The sequence below is a fragment of the Orussus abietinus genome, unplaced genomic scaffold (assembly GCF_000612105.2).
Source record: "Orussus abietinus isolate OABI.00-Male unplaced genomic scaffold, Oabi_2.0 scaffold501, whole genome shotgun sequence".
In the NCBI taxonomy this organism is placed as follows: domain Eukaryota; kingdom Metazoa; phylum Arthropoda; class Insecta; order Hymenoptera; family Orussidae; genus Orussus; species Orussus abietinus.
Window position 1 is genome coordinate 25,743 of NW_019394651.1, and position 13,415 is coordinate 39,157.

At 38.8% G+C, this 13,415-nt stretch overlaps 1 protein-coding gene across 1 annotated transcript in view; it reads right to left on the minus strand.

The window, feature by feature from the left end:
• Positions 1-268: 268 nt before the first annotated feature.
• LOC111674044 (cleavage and polyadenylation specificity factor subunit CG7185-like) overlaps positions 269-13,415 on the minus strand; it is a gene marked incomplete at its 5' end in the record, with an annotated part of 30,686 nt that continues 17,539 nt past the window's right edge. Inside the window, 2 exon segments of the mRNA XM_023432938.1 lie at positions 269-1,618; positions 4,300-4,380. Coding sequence (XP_023288706.1) covers positions 1,468-1,618; positions 4,300-4,380 — 232 coding nt within the window.

Here is a 13,415-nt window from a genome sequence, read left to right on the forward strand (position 1 = left end):
AATGAGAAAGTGGAAAATCTCGTTAGAGAAATTAAGTACTTGGAAGATGTCTTTCTATATTAAACACGATAATATTTTCATCGGATCGAATACAAGTAAAAATTCTACCGATATTTCTGTACATTTTAGTAGACATTCTAAACGGGCATATACTGATAGACACAGTAGACCAGAATCGCTTACGCGGCAAATAGAAAATAACCTGCGCAATACTTGTCGAATTCAAAGCAATTTCAGGATACAGTGTGTACAGATGAATAAAGTAAAGCCATGTTCATCAGGTATATTTTGGAAGCGATTATTATAGTATTATATTAAGAATACAATCTTGCATCGCCGAATTGTTTAGAAGGCCGACGTGAGGTTACTTGCCGAAGTCTTCAAGATCTTCTCTTGCAAAGTCTGGATCTTTTCGCCTGCGCTATTGGTCAAAATCTTTTCGAAGGGTCCGCCTACGCATGCGTATTGCCATATGATTTTACAGTGTTCGCACATTAGGATTAAGAAAGAATCCATAGAACAAAATGGTGGTATATGCATTATTTAGCCTTAGCGCCTTATGACATCTCAAAGATGCAGTTAACTCGATAAGAGTTGCTTTGCTTACTTTAAACGGACAAATCTTTTCAACTACAGCGGGATACATATTATAAGTATGTATATAATAATATTACTATAAACAGAATATGCTTACGATAATGGGAGAAACCATCTTAACAAAAAAAAAAAAAAAGAAAAAAAAAGATAAAGAAGAGGGAAAACCCGGTACTAAAACATGAAAATTGTGAAAATACATCGGTACAACGCGTAAAATAGGACATAGTGTAGCGTGCTAATAACGTGTGTACATTTATCTGTATCAGAATAGTTTGATTACGGGCTATACGCGATAGGACTTGTAAAATTTATTATAATCATTACTGACGGTAATCCCGACCTATAGTAATTTTTCGCTTTCGCTTTCTCACTCCTCCCGCTACACTGTAGAAAGGCTTCGCGTATATCACCTACGTGTAAACTTACACGAATATTCATAGATACATTACAATTTACATGAAGATATTACAGTATTCATGGAAATTGAACTTAGTGATCGAAAGCAACGAAACAATATTTTTCGAAACATCCTAGAAATCTGTAAATGCTGCACAGGACCTTTTTAATGTTCTCCCCCCCTCGCGTATATTTTTACTGAAGAAACACAACTTTAATATAATGATTACTGTAAATTATTTCTGGAATGATACTACTTTTCGCGGGTAATATACGCAAAAAAGTGTTTACAGTATGGCCCTTACATTCTCTCGCTTGTTCGTCGCGTACACACATTCGCCGCTTCCTCTGTCTACTCTTCCTTTTTTGAACATCTTTGGAGAACACAGAAAATTCCGTGTCATAATGTCAAGCTTTAAGATTTTTATTTAAGGAGCTGCAAAGCGCCTTCGGAGCATCTTCAGAATGTAGTCTTCAGTGTCTGGAACGATGCGAAGAATCCGCTCTCTCGTCACGGCGATCTCTCTCTCGTTCTCTCTCGCGTTCGGGCTCTCTCTCTCTCTCCGCTGGCCGACGACTTGATTCCCTTTCTCGATCTCGCTCTCTGTAGCGATCGTCATAATACCTACACAGCACACGTCAGCCATTTATCTTAGTACAAATTTTATTTAACAGTACTCTCGCTCTTTAGACTTCAATGATAACACGTAATGGTCCTATTTCTTAAGGCGACATAAAACCATGGGATAGATTTCAACGTCATTCAAACTTAACTACATTATTTTATACGCGTGCTTGTCTTGGATACTTATTTAGATCAAAAGGAAACCGACTGCTGATTCTCCCCCGTGCTGCAAAATACTGTCAATTACAGCTATCAGCCTCTCGATTACTTCTAATGATACATTTATGTTCTTTGTAAGTAGTAGTAAGTATAAAGGTCGATTTATACACGTCCGATCAGGTCCGTATCAGTTCAGTTCAGTATTGGTACTGTTCCGGTAGCTTCGATACGCGACTATTTACACCTTTCCAGTAGACTCCAGTGCTGTTCAATTCGTGAAATTATAAGCACCGGAGATTGGACAAACAGTGGCTGGACGGCACGGATACAAAAATGTCGAAACGCTCCTATTAGAGAACATTGTATCGTTCATGACGCATAGAATGAAACGGACATTGAACTGATACGGAACAGACCCGAGTAAATCGACTTTAAAGTCAAACGAGGTTTATTTTCAACTTCAAGATTTAAACAAATAATTGATACTTGAACTGAACAAGATCAGATAATAATTTGCATTGAAAATACTCACTAATAAGTGCAAACATTAACGATTCTTTCGGGTAATGTAATTACATTAGGTAATCAACCATTCATAATGCCTTAATATTTACATAAAAAAGTTTCGGGCAGTTTGTAGAGTAATTATCAAATATATCGGATAACTGATTTGACAGTTGTGAGTTAAATCCACTGCATAAAATCCGGGTTTTACGTCGCCCTAACAGTCACAATCAGCTGACTCTGACTTGAAGTTGGGCGCACTTAACTATTTTAGAGATTAAAAAACGCAGTACTTCATACTTATTGGAAGAAGTACGATGGATAGGAAGCTAATATCTAACGATCTGGATAGTTAGTAATGGGATACACGACTTTCGGATAAAGTGTATTTAAATACAGGGCATACAGATTTAAGATTATGCGGAAGAAGTCGAAACTTTTCAGGACCGACAGGCTCTCCTTTTTTAAGAAGGGTTGTTGAATCGACTAAAAAAAAATAACAATGAGAGAGCAGACAAACGTAGTGTAATTTTTTTTCTTTTAATCTCATTAAAGTCTTTCGAGTCTGAGCAAATACAAAAACTAAAATAGCTGGATAGAAGGAAATTTAAAACTTTTCATGAATAAATTTCCCAGATATCTTCATACTATTCTATTTTATGAGTATTGTACATTTCCAGTACTTATAAGGTCGCGAGACAATCTGCTGATAACATAAAACATGCATGGCTAGTATCTAATACTATAAGAAAATTAAAAAACTCAGAGAAAAAAAGTAGAGCTTCAAGTTAGTCACACCCTGCAAACGATGAATGATCTTAACGTTAATCTCGTAGCTTTCAAAGAGAAATCCGCCTTAACGATTTAACATTCTTCGAATAAAATCTGGAGCATTCGTTATTAAATTAACTATCGATTACTTGGTGGAGAACTAATTTTCCTGGATAATATCTGGAAGGCATAACGAGCGCTGAGAGAACTGTTAGCCAATAAGAGGCGATTTAGTTTTTCAACAAGTTCGGAAACAGATAATCCAATACCGTGTTAGTCGAGTTACCGAACGTTTACTTTATGCGCCTTGTGCTACCGAAAGAGTCCCCGTTATGTCAGAAGAACCCAATTGTCGCGGAGAATAAGTAATCTATTTATGTTTAAAACCAAATAAACTGTCAAAATCAGCTGAATCTGACGTGCGAAGCGCGCAGACCGACTTTATCTTATGTAAACGACAAGCTCGCATTCTATATATTCTATGTCAACTTCCCTTTAAAAAAAGTTCAGTCACATCATCAAAAACTACAGTGATTCAACAGTTCCGACTCAATTAGCATACCATAAAATGTAACGGACCTTTCATTTTACAGCAATGACAATTACGCTACTACTCAACTACCTTAACAAACATTTCGAAAATCGTGTTTCAATAACGAAAGTAGTCAAAATTATCCGCTAAAATTGTGTACAGCAAAATATACAGACAAAAGTATTTTCTCCAAAGGATTCAACAAATATCAATCTTTGAAACAAGTCGACAACATAGCGGAAAATCGTACGCCCATTTGCTGAGATCTAGACCACGTTTTTTCGTTGAAATATGTATCTTCACTGTACCGGTGCATTACAAATAATTATCATAAAAATGAAAAGTGTGAGAACATAATTGGATTTTGTTGAGCGATCCAGGGTATCCGACAGGATACATGTATTTTTGTACAACTATCTTACCTACCCGTAAACTACATCGACTAAATCAGGTTGTAATACACGGAAGTGAAATAAGTAGCGAATGTTCTCTGTACAGTGCATTAGTTTAGGGTCGCGTTTCGTCGCTAAACGCAATTTATTAGTATCCTCTGTGACCTAGATGTCCCGTTTTTACCCTGCTCGTGTAATGCGGCCAACTATTCGACGATACAAGTCCTTTCCGTTACGTTTATTACTATTCATAGATAAAGGAGATTGTTGTCGCTCGCCAACGGTCGACATGCATCCACTTTAATTGTAAAAAAGTGAGTTACCTAGACGTCTTGGAAGATGAGACAGGCGGCGTCTCTGGCGGCTCTTCTTTTACTCTTGGCCTGGCTGATTGACGTGTCGTACTAATGAAAAATGACATTACATTATAATATATTAATTTAGATATACCAGATGATGATTTCTTATTATATCCATTAAATTAGTTTTTCAAAGTAAGCAACAATTATTAAAATTAATACCGCGTTATGTGCGGACGTGCATGCGCACAGGAACAATGCAGGCTACTTATGTTATTAATAATGAGCGATTTATACTAATTTGGTGTCACGTATACGCAACGAACGTTGGAACCTAGTTGATAATTCAATACGAATAATTATATATTATATGTAATTATATATAAACATCCATATTCTTATACCGGGTGTCCCATTTTAAATAGTACAGTTAAATAACTTCTAAAGGAGGTGGTGTATGGAAAAACGTCTTCAATAAAAGTTTTGGGGAATCAATGCTCAGGCGGCGTCGATACACCGGGTTCCGTAAAATCATCAAAGTTAAGGTGAAGTGAAACACGTCGAGGAACTCGGTCGACGTCGATAAAGAAGATTTTTCTAAATGCCTACGTTGTCGACGTTCGTTTTTATATTGACAGCTGGGTCGAATTATATTGGGTATTGTACCAAATGGCATACTCCACCTATCGTTTTCGTACAATAATTATCAAGAAATCGAAGTTGAACTCCAGAAATTCTCTGGATTCATGCTTTCTGGGCCCTAATTGATTGCAAAGGGATCCCCTGCGTCATCTGTAATTTCCAGGTCAATTAAATTTTCCCTCCGAGACCTCGTATTCCCATCGTTTTTGCCTTTATCCCGTTCAAACGCGAGTTTATCGATAACCAGAGTGTTCTAAATTGTCGTAAAATTGTCCTGACCCTTTCGATTCTGATATCAGAGCCTTCGATAATTGTGCCCATAATTATGAAAGTGGTCTAAGTCAAAATTAAAAAAAAAAAAATGAATTTATCACTTGTTTCACACGACATGATTTTAAACTAAATTTATTCAATGTAATTTTTACGATATCGTCAAAAATGAGCCTTTAGATAGTAGTTGTAATTACAACGTTATACGGAATTCATTTAGTGTTAATTATGAAAGTGGTCTAAGTCAACAATTTAAAGAACTTATATAATCATAACTTGAAAATACCGCGTGGCCCTCTTTGTCGCGTTTCTGCTCTACATAATAAATCGATAAAATAAATGACAATCAAATAACAGAAATGCCAATTCATTCCGGTTTATCTAATAATATAATTCAGTTGGGCTCTTCGGAACTTATATTATTGGCGGCAAATAGTTTATATATTTTGTCACTATGTCAACAGATAGCGGTTCAAGTAAGTTAATGACAACGTACTTATTATGTGAATACGTGAATATTCGGATAATATGATGTGATGTGATAATATGATGATCTGCAGATATTATACGACCACGTAATACTTCCAAAAAATGGAAAAGAATAAGGCAATTATCATCTTCAGATGAATCATACCAAGATATCACTGTAAATTTAGGAACTCCAGAAATGGTACAAGGTGAAACAATAGAAATGGTGCAGGTAGAAAAAGATAAGAAAAGAAAACGGGCAAAAAATGAAGATGGTTACGCACAAAATATTAGAAAAATTAAGAGAAATAGTGGCGAAGAATACACGACAAAAAAATCAAAACTTGTGAGTGCCAAAATTTTTGTAAATAAGGATTGCTTTTGCTTAAAAAAATGTTTAGATCGCGTAGAATATAATGAAAGAAAATCTAATTTTGATAATTTCTGGAAACTAAAAGATTTTGAAACCCAGAATCTATACCTGTGTACTACAGTTCATCAACAATTAATAAAACAAAGGCGGCCCAGAACTTTTGAAAGACCCATGAGAAAATGCAGCTACAAGTATTTTCTGTCAAGAAGCAATAAGTCAGAAGTAGTGTCGGTTTGCAGAAAGTTTTTTTTAGACACCCAAAAAATTTCTGTAGGGCGGTTAACTCGTGCTCTGAATGCTGAAACTAGTGGAACTGATCGTCGTGGTAAGATCTTCGCGAAAAACAGACGAAATTAAGATAAAAGCTGTACGAGAGCATATTTTAAGTTTTCCAGCATACGAGAGCCACTATACCCGAGCTCGTCACACTCCTGGTCGAAAATATTTGAGTCCTGAATTAGATATTCGAAAAATGTATAGCCTGTATGTAGAGAAATGTGAAGAAAATAACCAATCCTTTGTTAAGGAATGGATTTACAGGAAAATATTTAACACTGAATTTAACTTAAATTTCCATGCTCCTCGAAAAGACACATGCCAAAAATGTGATTTACTCAAAGGAAAAATCGAAGCTTGCAATAATGAGGAAGAGAAATTACATCTTAGAGAAAGCCATGATGTACATTTACAAATTGTTTTTCATTTACAAATGTTGTTTCGATGTAAATTATTGATTTCTTCAATAAATTCGTGAAAGTATTCATCCAAATTATTTGATTTACTCGTTCCAAAATAGATTGCAACTGTAAATGGCTTGTAAATGTTCGGATTGTAATACACTTTGCATAATATCAGCCAACAATGTTTTTTGCCCGATTTCGATAACGGTAAACCGTAAAGTAAGGGATATTTTCGTTATACTTTATAAGTATTGCTCAAGTAAATCTTGTCTACGTAAGCAAAGAAGTGATTTCTGTTTTTGTGAATTTTAATTTCCTAGTAGCGTAAATTATTCTTATTTTAGAAACTTACACAGAAGCAATAAAAAGCTCGCTTCGCGAGCTACAGTTTAAATCAATTTCTTATACGACAGAAGAGATGAAGAGCACGCACAAAAACAGGTATCGACCACAGAGTTTCTTCTAAAAAATGGAGGGCACAGTAAACAATTGGAATAGATTATGACGATGGACAATTTCTCCCCAGTATTTGAGGAGTTACAAAACTCATACGATAGTATGCATTGTAAGTAATAATAATTTCATTTATCACTTTACAGTGAAGGAAATATTTCGAAGAGGCAAGGCAAATTATCGGAGGTCCATGGGCGGACCTATTCCCAAAATCATGGGCGAGGAAAGGTGAGAATGTTTACAAGATATGAGCATGGCCTAAACAACTTATGCGGTTAGACCAAGACGGTCCCTGCGAACAGTGGACGGGACGGCACTTAGTCAAGGATCTTAGAACGGAGCGCTTGGATCCATTTTTGATATACGCCTCCTCAAGGATCATATCTACGGTTTTGAACAATAATCCAATTAATGTTCTGTAAATCTGCAACAATATAGACTCGTTGGCGGTGGTTTCGCTTCGGTAATTTCATCTCCTACAGTTCAGAAGTGGGATAAGTCGCGCGTGCTGTAACAAGTTTGTCAAATCGGACTTGAAGTGATAAAAAGTGCGCTGAGAAATATCGTCCCACGACTCGTCATACCAGCGCAGGGAAGGACGACGCTCGAGAAGTCGACATCGTCATCCTTCGCGTAGCCGTCGTCACGAGCACGAGGAAGAAAGGGGCCTGAGAAGGCATGAGTCAAGGCGGTCCTACCATGAATCGTTGGATGAGAGTCGACCCAGGATTCGAACACTTAGTCCAATAGGTGTTCAAGTCAGAGATTATGGGTCCAGCAGCTCTGTAAGTCGTGAGTCGGATTTTGCCAGATTAAGCGATGTTTTGTCCGGTATAGTTAAAACAGGTTCGAGGAAGTCTCATTACATTAACGAAAAGATATTGCCAGAATTTGACCCCGAAAAGAGAAATTTATCTGCTAGTGACTGGGTTCAGAAAGTTAACACGCGTGGGGAGATGTACGATTGGGACGACAAGACCAAGTTATATCTCGGGATATTAAAACTAAAAGGAAATGCTAAACTTTGGCATGACGGGTTGCAAAACTCATTGTTATCCTGGGAGGTCCTTTCCACAGCGTTAGTTCGACAATTTCCGGTGGAAGAAAGTTTCGGAAAATTGATGGAAGCCGCAGTTTCATACAAGAGTTTGCCCGGTCAAGATCTTCAGACGTATTGCTTTGCCAAATTGGGAAAAATTAATAAGTTAAAATTGGAGCTTCCGGAAGAAAAACTAGTAGATTTAATTGCACAAGGCATTCACGACGAATCCATTTGCACGATTGTGTTAGCAGCTCGCAGCAAGACCATTGCAGAATTTAATAAATGTCTAAGCGTTTTCCCAAATAAAGCAAAAGAGAACAAAGATTTAAAGATTTCGAAAATTGTCAAACGTCCGTTTCCAAATTATGACGAGTCGGAGAAATCAAAGGTCCACTTCGGTGAAGGATGTTTTAAATGCGGGAAAAAGGGGTTATGTCAAGCGATTCTGCCCCAATTCTGAAGAGGCCGATTCCTCCAAAGAGCAACACGATTCTTCTTTTCCGAAAAGTTAGAAAAGGGAAGGGGGCAGAAGCAGAAAGAAATGTTCGTATTGTGGCATCTTGGGGCACTGGGACGACCAGTGCTTTAAGAAAAACAATAAGGAAAGAAAGGAATGGACGGCGTGACTAACCGGTGAAGCACAGTCCCTATCGGTTTTAGAGATAGAAGCGATAAGGATGATCAATTATCAAAACCAATGATGAGTGGACGTAATATACATGAAAAGGATGCAGAGTGCAATAAACTTGCATTACCATCAGGACCACTAGGAGCGGTCCATCTCTTCTTTTCTTTAGGTGTAAACCCAGAGGCATGGCGGATGCAATACTGTCCGCAGTAATTCAGGGTATTGTTGATCGGTTGGATCTCGAGAAGTTGAGGGATCCATTTCAACTTTTCTTTAGGTATAAACCCAGAGAAATGGTGGATGCAATACTGTCCGCAGTAATGCAAGGTACTGTTGATCGGTTGAATCTCCAGAAGTTCAGGAGAAACGCTAAGTGATCAACAGACTTACAGCAGACTGAGCAAAATCTAGGTTTGATGCTCGTCATTTTCGATCGCCAGAGTACAAGGTGGGCGACGTAGTAACGATAAGTTTATCGCTGTAAATGTATTTGGCTCGAAACTCTGCCGAGTTTCTTGGTAGCAGCTATTCTGGCAGCGACTGGCGAAATCAGGAAATTGGCGGCCAAGGCAACGGGACCATTTCAGGTGACTCCAATTTTACTATATAATACATACTAACACCTTTCGGATAGTCTCCGGGAAATGATTGGCGCCTAATTTGGACTTGAACACTCCGAATGGCGACGTCGATCGGGTCACGGTTACTACCCATTTGACTATATTCCCATTTTAGGTAACTCGAAATTGTTTGTTGTTATAGCCTAGAACACGACATGGGAAATAGAGTTGAGGACAACTAAGTGGTCAGGTAGACCGAATGAAGGAAATATTTCGAAGAGGCAAGGCAAATTATCGGAGGTCCGTGGGCGGACCTATTCCCAGAATCATGGGCGAGGAAAGGCGAGAATGTTTACAAGATATGAGCATGGTCTAAAGAACTGATGCTGCTAGACCAAGACGGTCCCTGCGAACAGTGGACGGGACGGCACTTGGTCAAGGAACATAGAACGGAACACTTGGATCCTTTTTATATACGCCTCCTCGAGGATCATATCTATGGTTTTGAACAATAATCCAATTAATGTTCTGTAAATCTACAACAATATAGACTCGTTAACAGTAGTTTCGCTTCGGTAATTTCATCTCCTACACAAGTCCCTTTTTCTGAGATCTTTAAGACGTACTCTTCAATGTATTCAATTTCTTGATATTAATTTTTTATTAATGAATCAACCGTTTACGTTAATCCTGACACTTGAAATTTGATCCTACACATATGTCACTGTTTCAGGTTGAATATTGTATCCGATATTTAATTTGTTGTCACCTAAGAAATATTTTAAATAAAAATTGTTTTGTATAAAAATATATTTGTTTACAAATCAATAAAATCTACCCGAAAAAACAGCCCATATAGCCGTTAAAATCATTTTTTCATAACCAGGGCCTTTAAGGAGTGCACTAGGGACCTCTTTTGGGCCTCTTTAATCTAGTAAGGAACAAATAGGGCTACCCTTTCGGGTCCTGTTAGGTCCCTACCTAACGTTTTATTTTAAGTAATATTAAGAAAGAGACTAAGCAACGCGTCTCGCGCTCCAAAGCGCTCCTGGAGACATGCTATCCCTCGTTCTTATCTCCCCTTTGTTTATCCGAGTACTTCCGCACCCCAAACTAGATGACAGCCCTGGGAAACGTCAAACATTCAGATTCTCTGAAAAAAGACACTTTCCACCTGTTTCCCCTTCGACCTGTCCCCAAGCCAATCACATGAGACATTTCCCTCCTCAATCTTAAAAACCCACCAATAAGCATCCTCCTCCGCGACTAGGAACATCTTTGGTCAGTATAAAAAGGCCCGCTCCAAAGGGCTCGCTCTCTGATCTACCGAAGTTTGAACTGTCTCCATTCTGTAACCTGCGTGCAAGGCACCTGTAACTCTCGGCGAACACTAGTCCCCTTGAGTTGACCGAGTCTACGAGTCGTTCCTGTAAAACCAAGAGGCATCGAAAATAAAGTGTCTTCGTTACTTTGGTCGACGAGGTCTTTGGCTGGTTTCAACCATCTGGAAGCGACTCCCCAAAAACAAACCCACGAGGCACGGTCCGATCGACATCCTTGGATAATCGCTACCACCGCTCCCGAGTAAACGATCCCCGACCTAACAGCCCATATAGGTACTGCTTTGAAGGAACCAGCGAGCGAGGTGTAACACTTCATTAGGCTCTTATGAGGTTTCTCGATGTGGGCTCTTTTTAAGATAAGGAATAATTATCAGGGCCTTTTAGAAGCCACTAACAAATTTTTACATGGGATATTACGTTATTTTCATCGATTTCAGTGATTTTCAGCGGTAAAATCGCATGAAAACGGATAATCATAATACAATGCAGACTTCGTAGAAGATAGCATGACCATGCTCCTGAATCTCTTTTGTCGCTAGTGTACTGTTTTGTAGTGCCATATCCCGTTTAACCAGAAGATGGCCGGTACGAATAGCTAAGAGATTGCCATTGTTACGATATCTCGACGTTATTCCTCACTTTTCCTTATTTAGGGAGGGCATTTCAGTGATTCTATATCATTTATACTCAGATTTCATTATGATGTACTCTGTCGGTGGTACTGTCAACATTTTACCTAGCCGTTTGAAACCAAACGGTTTCCATACGAAAAAACCCAGAACATTTGAACGGAATAGACAACTGACGATGTATGTACAGTAGGCACCCCCACATCGAAAATATGGAATGAAACCTATTAGAGAATTTAGTGCTCTTTTAGTGCTATTTTAGTGCCACAACCTCGATTTTAGTGCTCCACCCCTTATACCGAAAATCGGTGGGTGTGCTGAGTGAACGTTCACTTAGCACCCCCACAGTGCATTCTACGTTAAGGGAAAGATTCACGGGTAAAACGAGTATGCAGCATTTTGGTGCTTTTTTAGTGCTCTAAAAATATCCAAGGGCCAGATCCGAAGCATCACCCCTTCCACCCCAAAACTACCCCCGATCGTACAAGCGCCAAGAGAGAAGAGGTAGAAATAATAACATTTTGCATGTTCTCTTCTCGAATTTTTTTGGTGCTATTTTAGTGCTCTAGAGATGCTCAATAGCCAGGTCCGAAACATCACCTCTTTCATCCCAAAACTACCCCAATCGTATGGGCCTCAAGAGAGAAGGAACCGAAAACCTAATATTTCTCCTGTGCTGCTTAATTTATCGCTGCTTATTACTTTACAAGTACGTTAGATAAATATCTGCTGTTCTGGGGTTATTTTAAGCTTAGGAAGGGGTAGTGTTTCGAATGCGGCTCTTGGATATATCTGGAGCACTAAAATAGCACCAAAATAATTCGAGAAGAGAACGTGCAAAGTTTTGATATTTCTACCTCTTGTATCTTGGAACCTATACGATCCGGGGTAGTTTTGGGGTGGAAGGGGTGATGCTTCGGATCTGGCCCTTGAATATTTGTAGAGCACTAAAAAAGCACCAAAATGCTGCATAGTCGTTTTATCCGTGAATCTTTCTCTTAACGTAGAATGCACTGTGGGGGTGCTGAGTGAACGTTCACTCAGCACCCCCACCGTTTTTCGGTATAAGGGGTGGAGCACTAAAATCGAGGTTGTGGCACTAAAATAGCACTAAAAAAGCACTAAATTCTCCAATAGGTTTCATTCCATATTTCCGATGTGTGGGTGCCTACTGTACATACATCAACTGACGGTATACTCAGAGTCTATTGAAATAGCGAGCGCTATCGCGCCGCTTGGCTCTCTTCGCACTCAATTAAGATTGCGTTGTACGGCATTTTTCGACACTGCGTTTTCAATGACCCCTGGGACTCAAACAGTTAACCTAGGTGAGCATCGACAAGTGTATCACGCTGCTGTACAACCCTAGCATAATCTTAATCGACAAAATCATTCCACTGCAGTAAATCGCAACGTTGAAAGGAATTCTTGCCGAGGGAAAATTGGACAAGGACGACTGCACCGATAAGGTCTCAATCCCGATCATCCTCAAGTGTTATATGTGTTAGCAATAGTACAGATGAATTCTCATCATACTTTGTGAGGAATTTAATGAGATATGGGAGTGCCACACAACACAACGCATTGGATTTTGCAATCTGCTCTTTATCATCCATATCACATTACATTAGTGCAAAGTTTATCTGAACGGGATAAGCGAAATCGTGTCGATGAAGTGCAACTGGGCTTTGGAGACACTGAATGCAGAATTCTTCGGATACGTTCTGTTCAGCGACAAGGCAACCGTTCAATAAACGGGCGTTGACTCGTCACAAATGTTAATATTGGTCCACGTAGAATCCTCATTGGACCGAACACATCAATCATCAACATCGATGGAGTCTAACCGTATGGTGCGGTATTGTCGATGGGCAAGTGCAAGAATATAATTTTTTTCAATGGAACTCTTCCGGGTGAAAAATGCCCCAGGTTTTACAAAATGAAATGCAATCCTTATGCAGCAGGTGACCTTACAAACGAATCCGAGGATGTAATTCCAGCAGGATGATGCAACACCCCACTTTACTCGATTTATCAAGGATGACTTTAAGG